Source organism: Physella acuta, unplaced genomic scaffold (assembly GCF_028476545.2).
Source record: "Physella acuta isolate Inbredline_101_S28 unplaced genomic scaffold, ASM2847654v3 ptg001068l, whole genome shotgun sequence".
Classification (NCBI taxonomy): Eukaryota; Metazoa; Mollusca; class Gastropoda; family Physidae; genus Physella; species Physella acuta.
Window position 1 is genome coordinate 273,192 of NW_026732585.1, and position 22,894 is coordinate 296,085.

General features: G+C 36.5%; 2 protein-coding genes across 4 annotated transcripts; one reads left to right on the plus strand and one right to left on the minus strand.

Moving 5' to 3' along the window:
* The first annotated feature begins 736 nt into the window (after positions 1-736).
* Positions 737-13,059, plus strand: LOC131955475 (glyoxylate reductase/hydroxypyruvate reductase). 3 transcript variants are annotated; one of them, XM_059319614.1, is made up of 4 exons: positions 737-751; positions 7,564-7,784; positions 10,875-11,045; positions 11,821-13,059. In XM_059319614.1, the coding sequence occupies exons 2-4, from the start codon at positions 7,577-7,579 to the stop codon at positions 12,423-12,425; spliced, it is 984 nt and encodes a 327-aa protein (XP_059175597.1). In that variant the 5' UTR covers positions 737-751; positions 7,564-7,576; the 3' UTR covers positions 12,426-13,059. The 3 variants fall into 3 exon arrangements, with proteins under 3 accessions (XP_059175597.1, XP_059175598.1, XP_059175596.1); XM_059319615.1 differs by lacking the exon at positions 737-751 and adding an exon at positions 1,021-1,087; XM_059319613.1 differs by lacking the exon at positions 737-751 and adding an exon at positions 5,864-6,066.
* A 5,068-nt stretch (positions 13,060-18,127) lies between these two features.
* On the minus strand, positions 18,128-21,164 carry LOC131955463 (uncharacterized). Its single transcript, XM_059319600.1, has 2 exons — positions 20,826-21,164; positions 18,128-20,087 (listed from the first exon to the last, which is right to left on the minus strand). Exons 1-2 carry the CDS (start codon positions 21,083-21,085, stop codon positions 18,140-18,142), a joined length of 2,208 nt encoding a protein of 735 aa, XP_059175583.1. The 5' UTR covers positions 21,086-21,164; the 3' UTR covers positions 18,128-18,139.
* Positions 21,165-22,894: the final 1,730 nt, after the last annotated feature.

The following is a 22,894-nucleotide window of genomic DNA, read 5'->3' on the forward strand; positions in this document are numbered from 1 at the left end:
ACGTCATAGCAAGACCATGGCTATGAGCTTGTCGAGATTCGTCGTCGCCGTAGTCCCCCCCCCCCCCCTCCCCTCTCAACCCAGCAAGAGGGAAAAACGGATTTGGGGTCATTGTGAGTTCAAATGTTACGTATTGCTTCTATTAAAGCGTACTGCAACGCATGCGAGATATTCGTGTTCAAGAAAACTGGCCAAAAGCTGTAGTCTGCAGCCTATATGAGCTATCTTATACAATTATATATATGTGTATATATATATATATATGTGTGTGTGTGTGTGTGTGTATGTATATATTTGGACGGATAGACCTATGAAATCAAATTACGTTTAACAGAAGAAAAAACAACACATTTTTACATGCGCGCTCAACATTCGCTCGGTCATAGAAGTTCATACCATAGGTCATAATTATATTATAGACCTAACGACATACAGTGATGATATCGGGTATTTAAAGCAAGATCTCAATATATAATTTAGAATTACAAGGAAAAAATCACAACAGAAAAGATTTATTCTGCATCTTAAAAGAATTTTTGTATAACTAAATCTTAACAATTCTATTGTATACAATCTTGGGGGTCATCATAATTTTTGACGGTTTGTACCTCTCCCCCGTCACACATCGTCACAAAAACCAGACCTACCCCCTAAAATGTCGTCACGCCTCAGCCTACAACCCCCCCCCCCTAAAAATTGCAGTTGAATTATTCATAAAATACGATATTGAACAAAGTGAAGATTGGACCGAGTAATCAAGCATAGATCTAGAATCTAGATCTATTTTCTAGATCTCTAGGCCTAATTTTTATCTTTTGTGCAGTTTTACACTTAGATCTAGATCTAGAGAATAGAGGCACAATACAAAAAAACTGGAGCTTAAAATATTTTTATTAGGCCTACACGGGACTAGTAGATCTAGACTAGAATTGACTAGATCTAGTCTATAAATAATAAACTATAGTCTATAATGAAAATCTATATCAGACTCTAGTCTAGAATCTAGATCTAGTAAGTTAAGTAGTAAGTAGGCCTAAGGCAAGGGTCAGTAAGGACTAAGCCGGCCTAAGGCCTAATAATATTATGAGTATGCCTACGCTATCTCACCACTAGACTTCTAGATATCTATCTCTGCTGAGTGCTAGACACAGTACTGTGACAGTACACATCCTAGACCTAGGCTCGGATTCTAATTCTAGAATCTTAGATCTAAATTTCTAGATCATAATCAATTAGAATACTAGATCTAGTAGGCCCAGTGGCGTAGCGAGGTCGGGTGTCACCCGGTGCGGCACTTAATGGTGTCACCCCCCCCCCCCCCCCCCAGAGGCATAGAGACCCTTCCCAGGGACAAACTTTCAAATTTTCGATTTGCAAACCCCCCACTCCTCAAACTTTCGATTTGCACCCCCCCCCTCGAGTTTTTCTCTATATATTTTGCTATTTTTTGCCTTGGTGTCACCCCCCTAAATGGTGTCACCCGGTGCGGTCCGCACCCCCCGCCCCCCCCCCCCCTCGCTACGCCCCTGAGTAGGCCTATATATACTAACTATACTCTATAACCGCACTCTATAGGCCTATATGCTACTCTTACTATAGTAGATCTATATATATTATATAATTACATATAGGCTTACAATCATAACAATGTATACTGTATACATTTCTAGAACTAGATTCTAAAATTCTAGATCTATCTTTTACACTGCCTTATCTAATCCTGTATTACTGGCTTGTCTAGTAGTCTGGATTCTTTTCTTACTACTAAAATACTTCCATTAAATAAAAAGATAATATATACTAAATCAATTTTCTTATATAAAATATTCCACGAAACAGCCCCCTCTTACTTATCAGATCTATTTTCTTTTAACATAAAATTAAATCGTCGTCTTAATTTACCATTCCCTTATTCAACCTTTTTCCAAAAACATAGCTTCGCCTACTCTGGTTCTAATTTGTGGAACAATCTTCCTAATAAAATAAAGCTATCTAGATCTGAAAATATATTCAAATCTAAACTAAAACTAAAATTATTTAATGACCTAACTGACTCATTGTAACATTTCTCATTCATCTATTATATTCTCTTTTTTATCTCATTATGTATGATAGCTATGTACCATTGTTTCTTTATTCCACGTTTTCAGTGCTATGTGTTACTGCTATGTGTTATTGAATTGCTTTATTTGTTTAAACGGCCAATGTGAAAAAAGGCCTTTGTGCCTACAATTGTAACCGTTGTTTGAATAAATTTTTTTGAATACATTTTTTTTTTGTATAAGTTTAGATAAAAAATCTAGATTCCAATCTTTTAGTTTTTAAATATGTGTAGGCCTAATATTAATAATATTATAACAAGGAGACCACCCATGATATTAGACTAATTATTACTAATTAATAATTGTTAGGCCTAATAATAATAAAGTTTATAAATAAAAGTCTTACTTCTTAGATATTATATAGTCTTTAATAGATAATAGATCTAGAATCTAGTAAACTCTAGTTTAGATCTAGTAAAAGTTTATAATAATTAATAATATATGAATAGGCCGAGGCCTATTTATTAATTAATTATTAGGTTAGGTCATAGTAATATAAGTAATATATAGGCCCTATTAGATCTAGTTTCTAGTAGTATATATGTTACGGTCAAAGCCTGAAGTGCGGCCAAAGCCCACATTGGCTAGCCAATGTGTGCATTGGTTGGCTCTCTTGGCCAAAGCCCGAAGAACTTAGCACTAATAGCATATCTCGTCCATTGGCTGGCCAATGCGCGCACTGGCTGGGATGTACTGGCCAAAGACCGAAGCGCTTAAACTTGACAGCGTATTTTGTACATTGGCCGGCCAATGCGCGCACTGGCCGGGATGTCCTGGCCAATGTTCTATTTAGACTAAGTTGTGATCGCGTTTTCATTATTCTGGGTGCGGTTTCTTTGTGAGTAGCGTATTTTTTGGCTTTTGTTTGTATAGCATTCTATATGCAATGCAATATGGACCAAAAGAACCATCAGACCAAGAGACAGACAAACCAGATGGCTGCCTAAATAAATAATCCAAATCCTAATGGAAAAGAATTTGTGAATCAAGTTATTTCTGAACTAAATAACATGTGGCATGAACATGTTCACATAAAACCAAGGCATAGCCAAAGCCAATGACAGTAGATGTTCAAAACATGATTATGACAAAGAATTCAAAGATGCAGACAAATGAATCAGCTTATTGGGCTGAGTCTTAAATTCATTCTTCTTCTTCGTTCTTAATTATTAGTGTTGAAGGGGATCGAGATTTATCTGCCAGTGGGTTTGAACTCGAGACTTTGTTCGAATTTATCAACCATGAGCTTTTTGCCGACTCGACCACGCCTCCAACACAATTAAGCGTTACGTGTCAACTGGTTATGCGCCATTGAGGCCATTGACTCAGATTTCAGCCTGCTTTTCTTTTTGGATTTGCTTCCATAGCCTTTGTCCAACCAAGAACAAACTACAAGGCAGCAGTTGTTTTAATTTTGGAGTTGTCTCTCCTAGAAGAGTGGCTGTCCCCAGCTAACGAGCCTCATCTGCCCGAGGGTTCAAACTCGAGACTTGTCGGTTTAGCAACCATGAGCTTTACCGACTCAACAAAGCCGAACCCTTTAAATTCATTCAATTTATGAATCAAGGAATCCAGCAATCGCCATACAAAACCTTGTTTGGATGCAAAGCAAAAGTGGGACTTAGCACTTCAAATATACCAAGAGAGATTCTCAATAATTTAGCTACCGAGGAAGATCTTTAGAACATTGAACAAGAAATGGAGGTTGCCATAAATGCAACGACATCCTCAGCTAACACATCTGTTGCCGTGGCAACAATGTCCATGCAATATGCGGAATAGCCAATGAAGCAGACAAAGGGCATGTAGGCAACAGTACTCGCAGAATATGTCACAATAAACCATGGACAACAGGTCAGCAGCTCATACTAGCTTGTAAACTCAAGGTGCTCAGATGCTAACAAAATTTAAGCAAGCTGAAGTGGGAGATAATGTTCACATCCGTATACCAGATGTTGACAGAGGTTGCAGTGATCTCCGAAGTGTCATTGTAGTCATCATGTGCGTCAAGGGCGCTTTCTACAAGCTAGGAACGGAACATGGTGTATTGAAACAACTATATGCTAGAAGTGAGTTTTCAATTCTTTGCGAAAAAACTACTCTCATTGGCACTGAGGAAAATCACTACAAACCATCGCATCTTCACAATCACTGACCGGCGGCCAAGGCTACATTTACTGCAATTGCACAATCTAGTGCACAACAAATCGCTGCAAGTGTAAAATAACAATGTAATTCTAAATAATAATCAACAAAGACTTAATTTTTATGATCCTTACGGTATTAAAAAAACCTAAATCTGCTCATGGTCTTCTAATTTGGACTTTGACCGGTTGTCCCTAGCAAGATGATCTTCTAATTCGGACTGGCCGGTCCACCATGGCCAGTCCGCGGACTGTGGACTGGGCCGGCCAAAGGCCGAAATCAATAGACATTTCAGACTTTGGTCAGTCCATGGATTGGCTGCCCAAAGGACGAAATGAAGTAAAGTTTCGGACTTTGACCGACTTCGGGCTTTGACCGTAACATATATAATACATAAGATCTAGATCTAGGTCTAAGTATATTTATTATTTATAGTCTAATATGCATTTTTAATAGTGGCCTAGATCTAGTATAAATAATTATAATTAGCTAGTATATATCCTATGACTAGCTAGATTCTATACTATATAGTCTATAGCACTCTATCTGGTAGATTTAGTATACAATACATTTTACATACTCTATAAAAATCAAGTCTATGACAATCTGTGTTATATAATAGCCTACTACTAAGTCTACAGTTTGTTACTGGGGATATTAGTTAGAAGGCTACTCGTATTAGTCTATTATTATAACGCCTATTTGATTATAAGCTCTTTATTTACTAAATATTTAGTATGCCTACACTGACACTACACAATCACAATGTCTGTGGCTAACTAAAATTTGCTCCACTTTTAATACAGTGATTTTGAACTTTCTTGTTTCTAGATATTGATGACAATGCAAAAAATATTTCATTTTTTTAATTGATCTTGTCTAATTACTAATTAGATAGACAATTAAAATTAATTTAAAAATTACTGAATTTTATAACAAAAAGGGAGATAACATGTAGCAGTTGACAATTGTGAACTATTGTTCACTGATGGTTGGTGTTGTACCAGATGGAGGTACAAACTGGCAGATAATTGTTTTTTTTAGAGATTGCGGGCTTCTTATCAGATTATAAAGCAAATTTTTTTTTACATATCTATGGACTTGATTTTAAAAAAATAACAGAATGCAAAAATTTAGGCCATTGACTTGTTTTTTATAAACCTAAATAATTTTTAATATTGACTTTGTATTTCAATTTTTAAAATTTATAGTTAGCCCCCCCCCCCTTTTTTTTTTTTTACAAAAAAAAAAGAAAACAAAACATTTATAAATGAGAATAAAACAAACGTTCTTAAAATGAATGAGTTTGTGTCATGAGTGACCAATGCTTCTTTTAAAAATAAAAAATTGTTTTATTTTAATATTTTCAGTACTTTTAAAAGCGCCTTATCATCAATGTTTTTTATATATTTATTTTTATTACTGGTAGCGTACTCTAGTCCTAAATTTACCTTAAATAAATAGGCCTGCTAAAGTCCTTTATAGGCTACAGACAGATCTAGTCTTATTAAATTGAATTTATTTCTTCCATCTGTGTAGATTATAATTAATTAATTAGGTTACTAGACCAAGCAGTTAGTGCAATGTTTGCCACAGTATACACAGTATACACTAGGCCTACTACACTACTGTTCTAGAATCTAAACTTCTTTAGCTATAATAACCCAGTGAAATACTAGGCCTACTTTAGTTACAAACCTACTAGACTACTGAAAAGTGAAGCCATTCTAGGTCTTACACTTTTCTGAGTTTGCTTTAAGAAAATATTATTCCCTTGTTCATTAAATCCTATATCAAATAGAACCACATCTAAAAAATTGTAAGTAGGCCTACGTTTGATAAAAATATTTGACTAATTATTTCTTTTTATTTGTTATGATCAACACTAGCATAATTACTTAGCCAGTAGAATAGTTCCAGTCACCTTCGGAATACAATCCACTGCATGTTCTGTCTCTGTCCTTTAGTTCAAATCATTATGTAAGGCATCATCTTGTTAAAGGCATCCTCTTGTATCAGTTATCTCTCACTGTCTCCATTGTCACATATTGTCAAAGTCAGAAACTCCCTATCACTTCCCCACTTACATTACTACTATAATTTTGTTTCAAAACAATAATTTCTCTCTGCAGTATTAGATTGTAATTGACCTTGGTCATGATTGGGTGTGTTGTTTAATTTATATTACAAAAAGTTTATGAAAGGTTTAAAACATGAAATTTTAAAAAAAAACTGTTAAATTGTTAAGTTTTAGAATATTTATTTTTACATTCAAAAGAGTGACCACTTTTCTCCCTAAGGTGTTCTTTATTACTGTATGAAATCTAGGGTTGGGAAGCAGCTTAATAATACCAAAACATACAAAAATAATGGAAAAGTGCAATGTTTATTAACATCCCACTACACCAATTCTATGTGGGAAACAAAATGACAGCATCGGAGAAAATATATCTATGAAACTCTTCTTTTGAATACAAAACAAGATCAGAATATTAATACTTGTAACTTAAACAAACACAAAGAGTAAAATAAAGGTCCAAGAGTTTTCAACAGAAGTGGGCTACATCAAGGGATTTCCCTAACTTGCATGTTGTTTAACATCACATTGGAGATGATAGCTAGAGTAGAAACATACATATTGATACTAGAGAAATAATAACAACAAAGTATTTATAAGAGACTTTGAGAACCTCAACTTGTTTTTTGCAACATACTGCTCCATTAGTTTGCATATCCATATTGGTATTACATTATTAGGAAAACGTAAAACATTTAAATTACATGGGTTCTGTGATACACAAAAATAATAAAACACTAAAATAACACCATGCAGGAAAGGGGTGACACCAATGTACCTAAAGGTTTGGTGTATCATTTATGTAGATGTTTTTCTGAACACATAAAAGCATACGTCAGCAGCCACAACATACTGAAAAATAAAAACATCAATAGGAACACATGACAAATAATAAGATAATGTAAATCAGTGAATCCTGGATGCTAATATTAAATACAATAGAAAAACTTACATAGTACATGGGTGAGAAAAAATAATACTAGGCTAGTATTTAAGATTTATAACTTGTACTAGGCTAGAATTAAATCTTTGTAACTTGAGTTAATATTAACGATTAATGATGGAATAAAAAAGTAATAGAAATATTAACAACATTGTTTTATCCTCTTTTGTACTTACTTACCGCACATCTAATAACTTTTTACCAACTATTATAATAATTATTAGTTGTAAGACCTGTTTTCACTTACCCTAATGATTAGATTTTTTGTAGTCTAACTTCTGTTTTGCTTACTGTAGGGCTGCAAAAACTATGGACTCAACACATTTACCCACAGTTTTTCTACCAAGAAAGTACCCCCAAGCTGGCTTGGACAGGTTAAAGAAGTTTTGTCAAGTTGTTATATTTCCTGAAGAAAGACCCATCACTCGGGATGAATTCCTAAATTCCATCCCTGGAACGTATGCATTATTTGTGAATCCTATGGACCGTATTGATAAGGAAGCTCTTGATATTGCTGGCAAGTACATATCAGATATTAGTTCTATTTTTAGTTATACCTGTTATCTTTTAGTTTAGCTTGAGACACCATTTTCTTAGATCTAGGTTTGTTTAGCTAACAATGATATAGTTGTTATGTGTTAATGACACTGTTAATTTACTTACTAATTTAAGTCATAATAATATTTTTAGTGACAAAGGATTTTTAAAGTCTTTTATCAATATTAAATTTGAACTTGTTTATATCACAATTTAATTTATGTAGATCTAAAGATGATTCTAATCTCACCTGAGCTTGTACAGGTCTTAACATAAGTGGATTTACCATTCTAGATGTAGCACTGGAAGGGCTACTTCTATAAATATATTATCATTTATTGTAAATTAAGCATCAGAAGGCTGTGTATACTTACAACATTTAAATTCTGCATTTCTAAAGCTATTTTAAAAACTGTACAATATATAAATAAGTAGTAAATAAAGTTCCCTTTTCAAACCTGACAGTCTATGGGGCAAGCGAAATACTTTCCCTAGCGTGAGTTAGGTACCCATCAGAGTTGGGTGGACTCAGGGACTGTCTACTGACCTGAACCCGGATTCGAACTCGAGACTTACAGGTTAGCAGTCCAGCTCTCTACCACTAGACCACTCCGTCCCATTATACAATACATGTTTGACCCAAAGTTGTATCCATTAAATACATTCATGTCCCACACTTGAAGTTGTATACATCACATAAACTATTATAAACTCTGCCTGTCTCAAACTATTTCTATGTCTCTACCCAGGTCCTACACTGAAAGTTGTATACATCATATAAACTCTGCATGTCTCACACTATTTCTATGTCTCTACCCAGGTCCTACACTGAAAGTTGTATACATCATATAAACTCTACATGTCTCAAACTATTTCTATGTCTCTACCCAGGTCCTACACTGAAAGTTGTATACATCATATAAACTCTACATGTCTCAAACTATTTCTATGTCTCTACCCAGGTCCTACACTGAAAGTTGTATACATCATATAAACTCTACATGTCTAAAACTACTGTACCATTGAACCAGGTCCTACACTGAAAGTTGTATACATCATATAAACTCTGCATGTCTCACACTATTTCTATGTCTCTACCCAGGTCCTACACTGAAAGTTGTATACATCATATAAACTCTGCCTGTCTCAAACTATTTCTATGTCTCTACCCAGGTCCTACACTGAAAGTTGTATACATCATATAAACTCTACATGTCTCACACTATTTCTATGTCTCTACCCAGGTCCTACACTGAAAGTTGTATACATCATATAAACTCTACATGTCTCAAACTATTTCTTTAACTCTACCCAGGTCCTACACTGAAAGTTGTATACATCATATAAACTCTGTATGTCTCAAACTATTTCTTTAACTCTACCCAGGTCCTACACTGAAAGTTGTATACATCATATAAACTCTACATGTCTCAAACTATTTCTTTAACTCTACCCAGGTCCTACACTGAAAGTTGTATACATCATATAAACTCTACATGTCTCAAACTATGTCTCTACCCAGGTCCTACACTGAAAGTTGTATACATCATATAAACTCTGCATGTCTCAAACTATTTCTATGTCTCTACCCAGGTCCTACACTGAAAGTTGTATACATCATATAAACTCTACATGTCTCAAACTATTTCTATGTCTCTACCCAGGTCCTACACTGAAAGTTGTATACATCATATAAACTCTGCCTGTCTCAAACTATTTCTATGTCTCTACCCAGGTCCTACACTGAAAGTTGTATACATCATATAAACTCTACATGTCTCAAACTATTTCTATGTCTCTACCCAGGTCCTACACTGAAAGTTGTATACATCATATAAACTCTACATGTCTCAAACTATTTCTATGTCTCTACCCAGGTCCTACACTGAAAGTTGTATACATCATATAAACTCTGCATGTCTCACACTATTTCTATGTCTCTACCCAGGTCCTACACTGAAAGTTGTATACATCATATAAACTCTGCCTGTCTCAAACTATTTCTATGTCTCTACCCAGGTCCTACACTGAAAGTTGTATACATCATATAAACTCTACATGTCTCACACTATTTCTATGTCTCTACCCAGGTCCTACACTGAAAGTTGTATACATCATATAAACTCTGCCTGTCTCAAACTATTTCTATGTCTCTACCCAGGTCCTACACTGAAAGTTGTATACATCATATAAACTCTGCCTGTCTCACACTATTTCTATGTCTCTACCCAGGTCCTACACTGAAAGTTGTATACATCATATAAACTCTACATGTCTCAAACTATGTCTCTACCCAGGTCCTACACTGAAAGTTGTATACATCATATAAACTCTGCCTGTCTCAAACTATTTCTATGTCTCTACCCAGGTCCTACACTGAAAGTTGTATACATCATATAAACTCTGCATGTCTCACACTATTTCTATGTCTCTACCCAGGTCCTACACTGAAAGTTGTATACATCATATAAACTCTACATGTCTAAAACTACTGTACCATTGAACCAGGTCCTACACTGAAAGTTGTATACATCATATAAACTCTGCATGTCTCACACTATTTCTATGTCTCTACCCAGGTCCTACACTGAAAGTTGTATACATCATATAAACTCTGCCTGTCTCAAACTATTTCTATGTCTCTACCCAGGTTCTACACTGAAAGTTGTATACATCATATAAACTCTACATGTCTCAAACTATGTCTCTACCCAGGTCCTACACTGAAAGTTGTATACATCATATAAACTCTACATGTCTCAAACTATTTCTATGTCTCTACCCAGGTCCTACACTGAAAGTTGTATACATCATATAAACTCTGCATGTCTCAAACTATTTCTATGTCTCTACCCAGGTCCTACACTGAAAGTTGTATACATCATATAAACTCTGCATGTCTAAAACTATTTCTATCACTTCAACCAGGTCCCACACTTGAAGTTATAAACGTCATATAAACTCTACATGTCTCAAACTATTTCTATGTCTCTACCCAGGTCCTACACTGAAAGTTGTATACATCATATAAACTCTGCATGTCTCAAACTATTTCTATGTCTCTACCCAGGTCCTACACTGAAAGTTGTGGGCACATTCTCCTCTGGCCTTGAGCACATTGACCTTGAGGAGTGTAGAAAACGGGGAATTCAAGTTGGATGTGTTCCAGATACATTAACCAAGGCTGTGGCGGAGATGGCGGTTGGGCTTTTGTTGGCTGCTGGCAGAAGATTCCAGGAGGGTTTGTTCCATTTTTTTATTTATTTGACTTAACTCTTCTGACAACACATTTGTCTTGTTGCTAACTGATCTCTCACCAGGTTCTCATACACTCTATTCCTAACTCTGATACCGGGTTTCTCTGTTTACAAGCTATTTAAATAGTATAGCATTACCAAATTATATTAATAGTAAATTGATATCTAATTGTATTTTATTGAAATTGCTGTATTTCACTTTAAATATGTTGTAGTAAGAAATAAAAAAGAAACTTTTTTCAACCAATTGTATGTTTCAAGGATGTCTCGCTTATCACAGACTCAAGATAGTCTCACCTTTACCCTCTTCACCCATTACATTCTTGTTTAAACATTTATCTCACTAAAAATTTTATTTCTTGAATGGTTTAAAATTAATTATTGGTATTTTTGGATGATTGGTGTAAGGAATTATGTTGGTTTAAATTTTAAATTTTTTTTTTAATTCCATCTGTTTCCTTTAATTATTTAATTTCTTTTTAGAATTTACTATGTTCAAACTTCCAGCTCAGTTTCATACATATGTTAAATCTTTTTCTTTGATAATTTGCCTTTAAAATTTACACATTCTTTTTTTAAATTCTGTCTGTTTAAATTTTTTCATTATTTAATTTTATCTGTAAAATTTTCAATTGCTTTAAGTTTACAAATTTAGACTGTAATCCCATCTATTTACACATTTGTACCATTATTAGTTGTACTTTAAATTTAAAAATTTGGACCATAATTTCATGTACGATAAAAACTTGTTTCTTGCAGGAATTGAGAGTGTCCACAATGGAGTGTGGGGAACCAAGTGGGAAAATGCTCTATGGCTGGCTGGCAAACAAGTCTCTGGTTCTGTCATAGGCATTGTGGGTCTGGGCAGGATCGGTATGGCTGCAGCTAAACGTCTAGCTGCCTTTGAGCCAGCCAGAATTTTGTACTGTGGCAATAGTGATAAACCTGAAGCTAAAGCAGTGAAGGCTAAGTTTGTTAGTTTTCATGAATTACTGGAGACCTCAGATTTTATTCTTGTGACATGCTCTCTAAATGAGTCTAACAGAGGTATGTTTGATGCTGATGCCTTTAAGAGAATGAAAAATGATGCAGTGTTTGTTAACATAACTCGTGGTGCTTTAGTAGACCATGATGCATTATACGAAGCCTTGTTGAACCACCAGATTGGCGCTGCTGCCATTGATGTGACAACACCAGAGCCCCTTCCTACAAATCATAAACTGTTGACTCTGAAGAATTTGTTAGTCACCCCCCACATAGCTAGCGCGACTGTCGAAACTCGTAACGCAATGTGTAACTTGACAGTGGACAATATACTTGCAGGACTGAGTGGTCAACCACTGCCCTCCCCAGCTTATGTCTGATGGGAACTAGCATATAGGTACTAGTCATCAGTTATGATTGTTTTAATAAAATGCACTTGTTGATTATGCAATTTCATAAAATGGCGTTATGTTTATATTTAGCGTATTTAATCGGACTGACTAATACAAAAACAAGAACTGATGAATTTAGCAAATTCATATTTAACTTTCTGATATAGAGTTTAAAATATAATAAAATGAGGCACCGCTAATTATTTATTACAATGCAGTCATGACTTATGGGGGGACTAGCTCAAGGAGGATTTTGTCTTTCATGTTTTTCAATTCAAAAGATGTTAAATATCATTTCTCAGCTTGTGATTCTTATAGTATTCTTGTTAAATATAATAATCATATTTTGACTTTTGACAGATATTTGTCACATTAACATTCCTCAAATTTCCTTTTAATGTGTCACAAATATTAACCATAAATGTGGCTAAATTAGTTTTCAAAATATATCGACTTTGGTTCTCAGTATGTTAAAATATTTTGAATGGCATTTTAAATAGAACCACAATGACCTCTGATGGTGGATAGCACACCATATTTAAATTAATTTTTAATGTAAATTTATTTTTATGTTCTATTTTTTTGTACAGGGTATGTCATTAAATTAACTAATAATTCTCTATTACTATGTTATAAATTATTTTATTTTATTCATTTTTCGGCAAATCAAAAGTTAATTAACTGAGCAAGTTGGTTGGGTAAATAAGTGAGGGTTATTGTTTCTGACCCATTCTCAATTCCTTAAGTCGACAGTGTGTCACAGTACCCTTTTTCCTGTAAATACTTGTATACTTTGGCGGCAATATAATTATATATACTTATACAACTTGGGTACATTATAAATGCTATAATATTAATATATTTGATCATTAGTATTATTCAATGGATGCCTAGTGATGCTACTGAAGAGTTAGTTCTGTAATGAATGACATTTCTTAATTAAAAGAATAACATTATTAAAACATCACAGAATGTAAAGCATTTAAAGTATTAAAAGAATTCCTAGAAATATCTAACTGTATGCATATGTCAATTGAGTGGCCCTCAGTTTTTTATTATAAAACATAATCTCTGAATTAAACATCCTTCAAATACCTTTAGAATTATTGGTTCGTTGATTAATATAAGTTATAAATAAAACAACATTCATGAATATAACATAAACACAAAACACTGTAGATTGGTTAAACCATATTACTATAATTATTTTAATTTGAAAATTTAATTTAAAAATATATGCTTATTTTAACAATGTTCAAATGAAAACAATATTTTCAATCAAGCTGTTAGTATCCTAAAAATAATGTTTTTATTTTTAGACAGATTTATAATTAATGCTAAATTTTATGTTATTAATATTTGAGCTAAATGTTCAATGGTTTGCAATGTAGCCTACTATTAAAAAAAAAATACATTTTATATTGATAACACATATTATCCTTATCTGAAAGTCTTCAGCTGTTGCATTACTCTCTCATTATTCAACATATAAGGACTTGAGTAGATTTACATTAAAAGCTATTTCTTTCACTCTTCTACCAATGTGTAGGTATTATGCAGGAATTTTTTTTTTTAAGTTTATTTTTGCAGCTTTTTTATTTTTGATAAGTATTCTCAAATTTCTGTAAATAAAGATTTAAAGTCGGGACAGGGAAGGGAAATCCAGCAGATTAGAAACACATGATAAAATTAAGGTATGGTAAGAACTAAGTAAATATGCTTTCATCAATCTATTCATTCTTATTTCAACATATTACTTAATCTTTACTAATTATTTTTTGGAATCAAAAACTGTTGTAAATTATTTTTTTTAAATACTTTTATTTTCCATAAAACAAAATAAAACATATTTACAGTAACAATTTACATTTCATTTAATAAATAAGTAATTATATTAATCATATACAAGAAGAAAGAGGAGAGAAAAAATGTACATCTAGTAATGTACATCTTAATTAAAATGCTTGCATTTTTGTAAAGTAATACCTATATAAAACACTGATATATATACAGTACAGTGTTGATTAGCATGACATAGAGTGGGTACAAAAAGGGGGTGAGGTCCTAAAGGGTAGGGGTAAGGAGGTGGGGTCATGACATCAAAAGCAATGTGGAGTTTCTTTTTAGAGGTAAAAAAAATGTGGGGGGGGGGGGGAGGTCATGAACTATAGCCTGTGTAAGTAAACAATACACAAAAAATAATTTGTACAAGTCTTTTCCCTTAGTAATGTACATCGTAAATGCTTGCATTTTAGTAAAAAAAAAAAAAAAGTAAGGTGATACATATATAAATCACTGGTGTATACAGTTCAGTGTTAATTAAGGAGGTAAGTTAAGTTCCCTTTTCAAACCTGACGGCCTATAGGCTAAGTTAAGTTCCATTATATCATCGTCGCTTGTCTTGGAAGACAGCCATTTCAGCACGCCCCTTTGCCCAGATTTATCGGCGTGGGTTATTGATCTTCTTTGCACTCTGTATCTGGATGTACCCCAGGTGGCAAATCTCTGTGAAATTCTTTTAGGTGCATTTTCTCATATAGTTCCTTTGATCTAATGGTGACATACCATTTACGCAGTGTCCCATAGTTATACAGACCTTCAAATTCAGCTGGTGATAGGCTACATAACATACATAGCTCTCTTTTTAGTTCGTCAGCTGTGAGAGTAGCTAAAGAAAAACCCTCTTCTATGAAAATCTCTAGAGTTTTTGGCACATGTCCTGCCATGCCAAACTTAGGCAGGAATAGCCGTTTGATTGTGTAATTTGATAAGATTTAGATCTATATCCGAAAATAATCCCATGCGAAGGAATAAATTATTTTTTAACTCAGCTAATGTTTAAAAAAAAAAGCAAATGCGATGTGTGAAATGTGTTTTATTTTAAAATATAGTACAATATTAGTTGTTAATAATCAATAAAATATATTGTTTGTATTTTTATTAAAATGTGTGGTAATTTTAGTTACAATACACATCTTAGTTATGTTTGTTTATTTAGTAAAAATCTAGGTTTTTCAATTTTTTTCTATTCAAGATTCTAGCTATAAGTAGTCTCCCTTAGTTACAAATTTCAGAATTAATAGAGAGATAATCCATTTCCTGTAGATTGTAGCATCCCATTATGTGTTTATTTTTCAGCCATACAGTGATACACACCCTATCCACAAAACTATCTTACATCAAACGGTTGAGATATGGTCGATTCTAGCGACATTTGTATAATCAGTGTCAAGTTGCATTACACACCAAGTCACAACTAACCACAAGTGAATAACTGACTCAATGGCGAACAGTGGCTATACTGTGAGATTTTGTGAGATGGTTTATATATGGGGTCATCCATAAATGACGTCAGACTCGTAGGGGTGAGATGGGTCCGTAATTTTGTGACGATGTATGATGAGGGGGAGGGGGGGGGGGGGGTTCAGATGTTGCGACGTCACATTATTGCATTATAAAAAAAAGCAATGTTAGAAAACGAATTTTAGACGTTATTTCGCGTTTTAGATAACTGTTTTAATAAATCGTAATAGTTTAGACAAGATTTTGGAAAAATATCGATGTTTAAAAGAAATTCAACTGCAATTTTGAGGGGAAGGGGTTGTAGGTTGAGGTGTAACGTCAATTTAGTGGGGGGGGGGGTCTGGCATTTTGTGACGACGTATGACGGAGGGGAGGGGGGAGGTAAAAATCGTCAAAAAAATGTGACGTCATTTATGGATGACCCCTATATATATATATATATATATATATATATATATATATATATATATATATATATATATATATATTATATATATATATATATATTTATATTTATGTTTATATATATATATGTTTATGTATATGTTTATATATATATATATATATATATATATATATATATATATATATATATATATATATATATATATATGTGTGTGTGTGTGTGTGTGTCAAGTGTGTGTGTGTGTGCTGCTAGTTTATGCCACAGAAGGCATGGCTTCCACCAAGCAGTAGGTTTTTTTTTTTTTTTATTTCGAAAATACAATCTACGATGGATAGGGTCAATCATAGACCTGATGTAGAACTGCTGTCACGGTCCAACAGGCAGAAGACGACCATCCCTCCCACCAGTGGCGTACCGAGGTCGGGTGTCACCCGGTGCGGCACTTAATGGTGTCACCCCCTCCAGAGGCGCAGCGACCCTTCCCGGGGACAAATTTTCAATTTGCACACCCCCCTCAAACTTTCGATTTGCACTCCCCCCCCCCCCCCCCCCCCCCCCCCCTTCCACCCTTGTCGGGATTTGTCAAATTTGCTCTTAATAGACTTTTTAACTCTCCAATTAATCACTTAATTAAGTGGAACTATCATTTTTCTCTATATGTTTTGCTATTTTTTGCCTTGGTGTCACCCCCCTAAATGGTGTCACCTGGTGCGGTCCGCACCCCCGCCCCCCCCCCCCCCCCCGCTCGCTACGCCACTGCCTTCCACCCCCTACTCCTATGTAGAGCTATCTCCCCTTCACTCTTGTTATAGGTCTGTGGAGAGAAATCTCATAACCGGCATTAGAGGCTAAACCTTGAGCTTTAACGTATTGTGTAACATAAACACACTGTAACCATTATTATATTGGTAAAAAAACAAATGGTAGCTGCAGTGAGGTTAATGTAATTAGTAATAAAACAGATAGTATTAGTTACCTCACAAGTTAAAGACAGTTACAAGTACTATGGACGTTTCGACCCAAGGTCTTCGTCAGCACACAACAGTGTGATTACAGATTAGACAAATAAAGACAAACAGTAACACATTTTTTGACTTAGCTCGACAGTGTTTTCACTGTCGAGCTAAGTCAAAAAATGTGTTACTGTTTGTCTTTATTTGTCTAATCTGTAATCACACTGTTGTGTGCTGACGAAGACCTTGGGTCGAAACGTCCATAGTACTTGTAACTGTCTTTAACTTGTGAGGTAACTAATACTATCTGTTTTATTACTAATTATTATATTGGTGGAGCTTTTTTCATGGTCGAAATTTGATAACACTGAGGTTTAGTTTGGTTCGAGGTCTTGTATTTAGACAAGGGGTCTTAGCCTTGATGTGTTTGTCTGTCAGCCATATGTGTGTTATAATTAGATGTACTGTATTGGATGAGGCACCTGTGTATAGCCGGATCCAGTGGTTTTGTTTGGCTAACACTAACAGTTTCTAGTCCGCTAGTATATCCTGAAATCTGACCAGTGTGTTTTTGTTGTAGAAAGTGTGTGTTTATATTTAGACAGTGTGTTTTAGGAGGACTGTGTCATCATTAGACACGCTAGGTGTGTTCTAGACAGCGATCGTGTCCTTTAACTTGACCGTCTATTCGTGTTATAGTTTGTTTCTTCGTTAGACAAGCTAGGAGTGTCCTTGACGGCCGATGTGTACTATCCTAGACGGCTGATGTGTACTATCCTAGACGGCCGATGTGTACTATCCTAGACGGCTGATGTGTCCTATCCTAGACGGCTGATGTGTCCTATCCTAGACGGCTGATGTGTCCTATCCTAGACGGCTGATGTGTACTATCCTAGACGGCCGATGTGTACTATCCTAGACGGCTGATGTGTCCTATCCTAGACGGCTGATGTGTCCTATCCTAGACGGCTGATGTGTCCTATCCTAGACGGCTGATGTGTACTATCCTAGACGGCTGATGTGTCCTGTAATTTGACCGTCTATTCGTGTCTTAGACACCGAAGCAGGCCACTGCACTCCTTCCTAAAGTGGGAGCTTAGCAGCCCGTAGATTATAGGATTAACGGCGTTGCTAAGTAGCGAGGACCGGATGAAGATACTGACCAGACATAACTCGGTGTCGCTCAGAGTTGATGCAAAGCTCGACCCAATGGAAGAACGTACAAGGGCGATAATGAAGAAGGGGAGGAAACTGATGACGAACACAAGGGAGATAATGAATAACATTCGGCTGGTGCGGAACGGGTGGAGAGAGCCACGGTTGTGATGTTCTTGCAAGATGTCCGCCGTGCTGACGATTTCTTGCCGGGGCGTGGTGATTTGTCGCGCGCTTTCCGGTGTTTTCATGTTGTTGAGTGACGCGTGGTTGAACGCGGTTGTGACGACTTCCGGTGTTTTGACGCGCAGGGTGACGTTGGACTCTTCATCAGGGGAGGCGAGTTCGTTATTTTTGAATTTGTCGTTATCTCCCTTAGATTTACCATCAACGCAATGTTGTGAATTGTTTTTATTGGCGACCGTCTCCAAACTTTTGTTTGAGACTTCGTTGGTCTCTTGTGTACGAATGGCTGTCTTGGTTGAAAGTCCTGTTAGCGGGAGGACACAGAGTTTTTTCTTTCCTTGAGGCGAAGTTTTTCTCGTCAGGGTCAAGGTTTTCTCCGAGGAAGCCCGACAAGGATCGAGTGCGTCCTCTTCACCCCCGACGTAATCAATGTTCACGCAGCTTTTCGTCACTTGTCCCACGCATGCGTTGTTGTCCCGCCTCTGTTTCCGGTTACTGACCTTGGGAAGACGGACTTCGTAGGCGTCAGGAAACACCGGCACGATCTTGCGCTGGTCTGGTACGTGGAGCTTGTGCAGGTGGGTTAAAGCGTTGACGCTTTCGGCGCTCTTGAAGCGTCGCAGAAGCAGGCTGTTGCTGGAATACGGGGAGTCGTTCGACTCCGTGCTTCGCGTCGATGACGCGTGGATGAGCCCTGGGAGTTGACTTAAGTCCTGGACTTTAATTTTAGGAATTTTTCCGGATTTCGGTTTCGGTTTGATTTTTGTTGGAGATGGTGAGTCTTTGTCCTGCTGGTGTTGACCGCTGTTCTGATTGGATTGTGTAACAGGGGAGATAAGACCTCCGTTTGGGGCTTGTTTACCGCCCGGTTGAACATCCCCGTTTTCGTTGTTCGTGATGTTTGTGTGTTGCTCGTGCGAGCTGTACCGATGTTTGTTTTTCATGGTGAAATCATCGAAAGTCCGGTTCAGTTCGTTATTGCTCGCGGTGTCATCGTTAGGTTTATTTTCATCATGGACCTTAGCATCGAGGTCATCGACCTCTAGATTAGACTCCGGCCTCCAATAAGATCCATCAGGTCTGAAAGGTCCATCCTCATCGAATGTGCTGACCTCTTGTATGATGACATTTGATCCTTGGCGATTGTACTTGACGGACAATTCTTCCGGAAGCGCTGAGTTGGGGGCGGAGTCTTCCCTGCCCATGTAGAAGGTAAACATGCGAGAGTGCTTCCGGGTCAGAACAAACATGGCGCGCGCGACGCGACTGTAGAAGAAAACGACGAAGAAGATCATAGTGGCGTACAAGGAGAGCATGGCAGCGTAGAACACCTTCGGTAGATTACCATCAATGTACCTCGTGCTCAGCAGGCAGAAGTGACCTAGAACTATCAGACGAGTACTTTGAGTTACAGAATCGCTTCCCAACTGTCCAATACCTGTTTCAAAAACGGTTAGGTTTTGCAAAGCACTGAGTGGCAGTATCGATACCTTATCCTCGGATATTTGTATCGGGAATGCCATGTCGCCGTATATGATGAGAGCAGGTATACAGAAGATCGCGGTGAATATGAAGGAACCGAAACAAACCATCCGAGCCCTTCTGATGTTGATACCGACTTTAGTTGGCTTACACACCTTGAAATATCTGCGGTGAAAGAGGATTTATATTATCATAATGTGAATAAATAATTTAATACAAATACAAATAAAGCGATCTATTTCTTTGAGGAAACAATATGGTTAGCATTAGGACTAGCTGTCATTATGATGCTTGATTTCCAGACGTTTTTCTCCCGGCCTGAAGTGGGGGGCAGTAGCGTAGCGGGGGGGGGGGGCATATGTCCCCGGGCGCCGACCTTAGGGGGCGCCAAAATGGGTTGGAAAAATAAATTGAAAGGTTGAGGAGGGTGCAAATCGAAAAGTTTGTCCCCGGGCGCCGGGAAGGGTCGCTACGCCTCTGGTGGGGGGCGGGGAGACGACGACACTGGATGGTATATTTTTTCTATAACATTTTATTTCTATTTCGCACAGAATGGAGGGGGGGCTGTTGAGGAGATAGACCAGAGCCGGCAATTTCAGGATACTACGTTTAACACTAGAGTTTCTTTCAGAATTTTTTCTCCCGGACGGGGCACCTTAAATTAGCGGGTATGGTGGGGGTGGGGGGGGGGGGGGGGCGAACACTGTAAAAGTATACAATTTCTATATAAAATATATTTTTTTTCTATTTTGTTCTAAGAGATGCCTGAAAGAAACCCTGGTTAGCACTCAGGTAAACTAGCACACCACCCCATTATAAACATTAAACAGCTATTTTTATCAGCACAGTTATATTGACCGAAATGGATGATTAAAAGATAATTTTAAAAAAAAAACTGGTTACCTGTCCAAGGCTATCGTGATGAGTATGATAGAGCTGGCACCGTTAAAGATGTAGGTCAGGTACCGCGTTATCTTACACCAGACCGGAGACGGAAACGACGCGTAGTTCGTTAGAATCAGGAGCTCCGTTGGCATGGTGATCAAACAGTTGCCAATGTCAAGGGCAGCCAGCATGAAGATAAACATCCGGGTCACGCTCCTCTTGTACTGGTGCCTGTAGACAATCAGGACCAGGATGTTCCCGACGGTTCCCGAAACCATGAGAACCGCTGTGTAGAGGACGGCAGGCCATAGGGAATGTTTGAGGAAGTAGCTGTTAGCGTTAGTGATGTCTCCTTCACTCATGTTTGTGGGTCTGTGGAGAGAGATCACATGAATTTAGGTTTAAGGAGAGAGATCACATTATTCTAGGTTTAAGGAGAGAGATCACATGATTCTAGGTTTAAGGAGAGAGATCACATGATTTTAGGTTTAAGGAGAGAGATCACATGATTCTAGGTTTAAGGAGAGAGATCACATGATTTTAGGTTTAAGGAAAGAGATCACATGAATTTAGGTTTAAGGAGAGAGATCACATGAATTTAGGTTTAAGGAGAGAGATCACATGATTCTAGGTTTAAGGAAAGAGATCACATGAATTTAGGTTTAAGGAGAGAGATCACATGATTCTAGGTTTAAGGAGAGAGATCACATGATTATAGGTTTAAGGAGAGAGATCACATGATTATAGGTTTAAGGAGAGAGATCACATGATTATAGGTTTAAAGAGAGAGATCATTTAATTCTAGGTTTAAGGAGAGAGATCACATGATTTTAGGTTTAAGGAAAGAGATCACATGATTTTATGTTTAAGGAGAGAGATCACATGATTTTATGTTTAAGGAGAGAGATCACATGATTTTAGGTTTTAGGAGAGAGATCATATGAATTTAGGTTTAAGGAGAGAGATCACATGATTCTAGGTTTAAGGAAAGAGATCACATGAATTTAGGTTTAAGGAGAGAGATCACATGATTCTAGGTTTAAGGAGAGGGATCACATGATTATAGGTTTAAGGAGAGAGATCACATGATTATAGGTTTAAGGAGAGAGATCACATGATTATAGGTTTAAAGAGAGAGATCATTTAATTCTAGGTTTAAGGAGAGAGATCACATGATTTTAGGTTTAAGGAAAGAGATCACATGAATTTAGGTTTAAGGAGAGAGATCACATGATTCTAGGTTTAAGGAGAGAGATCACATGATTATAGGTTTAAGGAGAGAGATCACATGATTATAGGTTTAAAGAGAGAGATCATTTGATTCTAGGTTTAAGGAGAGAGATCACATGATTTTAGGTTTAAGGAAAGAGATCACATGAATTTAGGTTTAAGGAGAGAGATCACATGATTCTAGGTTTAAGGAGAGAGATCACATGATTATAGGTTTAAGGAGAGAGATCACATGATTATAGGTTTAAAGAGAGAGATCATTTGATTCTAGGTTTAAGGAGAGAGATCACATGATTCTACCGATTTTAAGGATAGAGATAACATATTCTAGGTTTAAGGGAGAGATCACATCATTCTAGGTTTAAGGAGAGAGATCACATATTCTAGGTTTAAGGAGAGATCACATGATTCTAGGTTTAAGGAGAGAGATCACATGATTATAGGTTTAAGGAGAGAGATCATATGATTATAGGTTTAAGGAGAGAGATCATTTGATTCTTTTTTTTAATTTAATAGTTTATTATCTATTTATTTCAATTCTTTGACAGCTAAACCTGGGGGCAAAGATTGTCTTAGTTTCTCAGCCCTTTCTCTATCCTTGTTCACCAATGTATACAGATAGCGACTGCAGCGGACTTTGAACTTCACATTGTCCTTGTTCTTCTTGATTTTCACAGACTTGGCATTTTTTCTCCTTGCTGATAAAAGGAAATCCTTTATTTCTTGGATTTGTTTAGGCCAGGGGTCGGCAACCTGCGGCTCGCGAGCCGCATGCGGCTCTTTTGATATCAAGATGCGGCTCTCCAGCTCCTTGAAAAAATACTAATAATCTTAATTAAAAAATAAAATATTTGAAA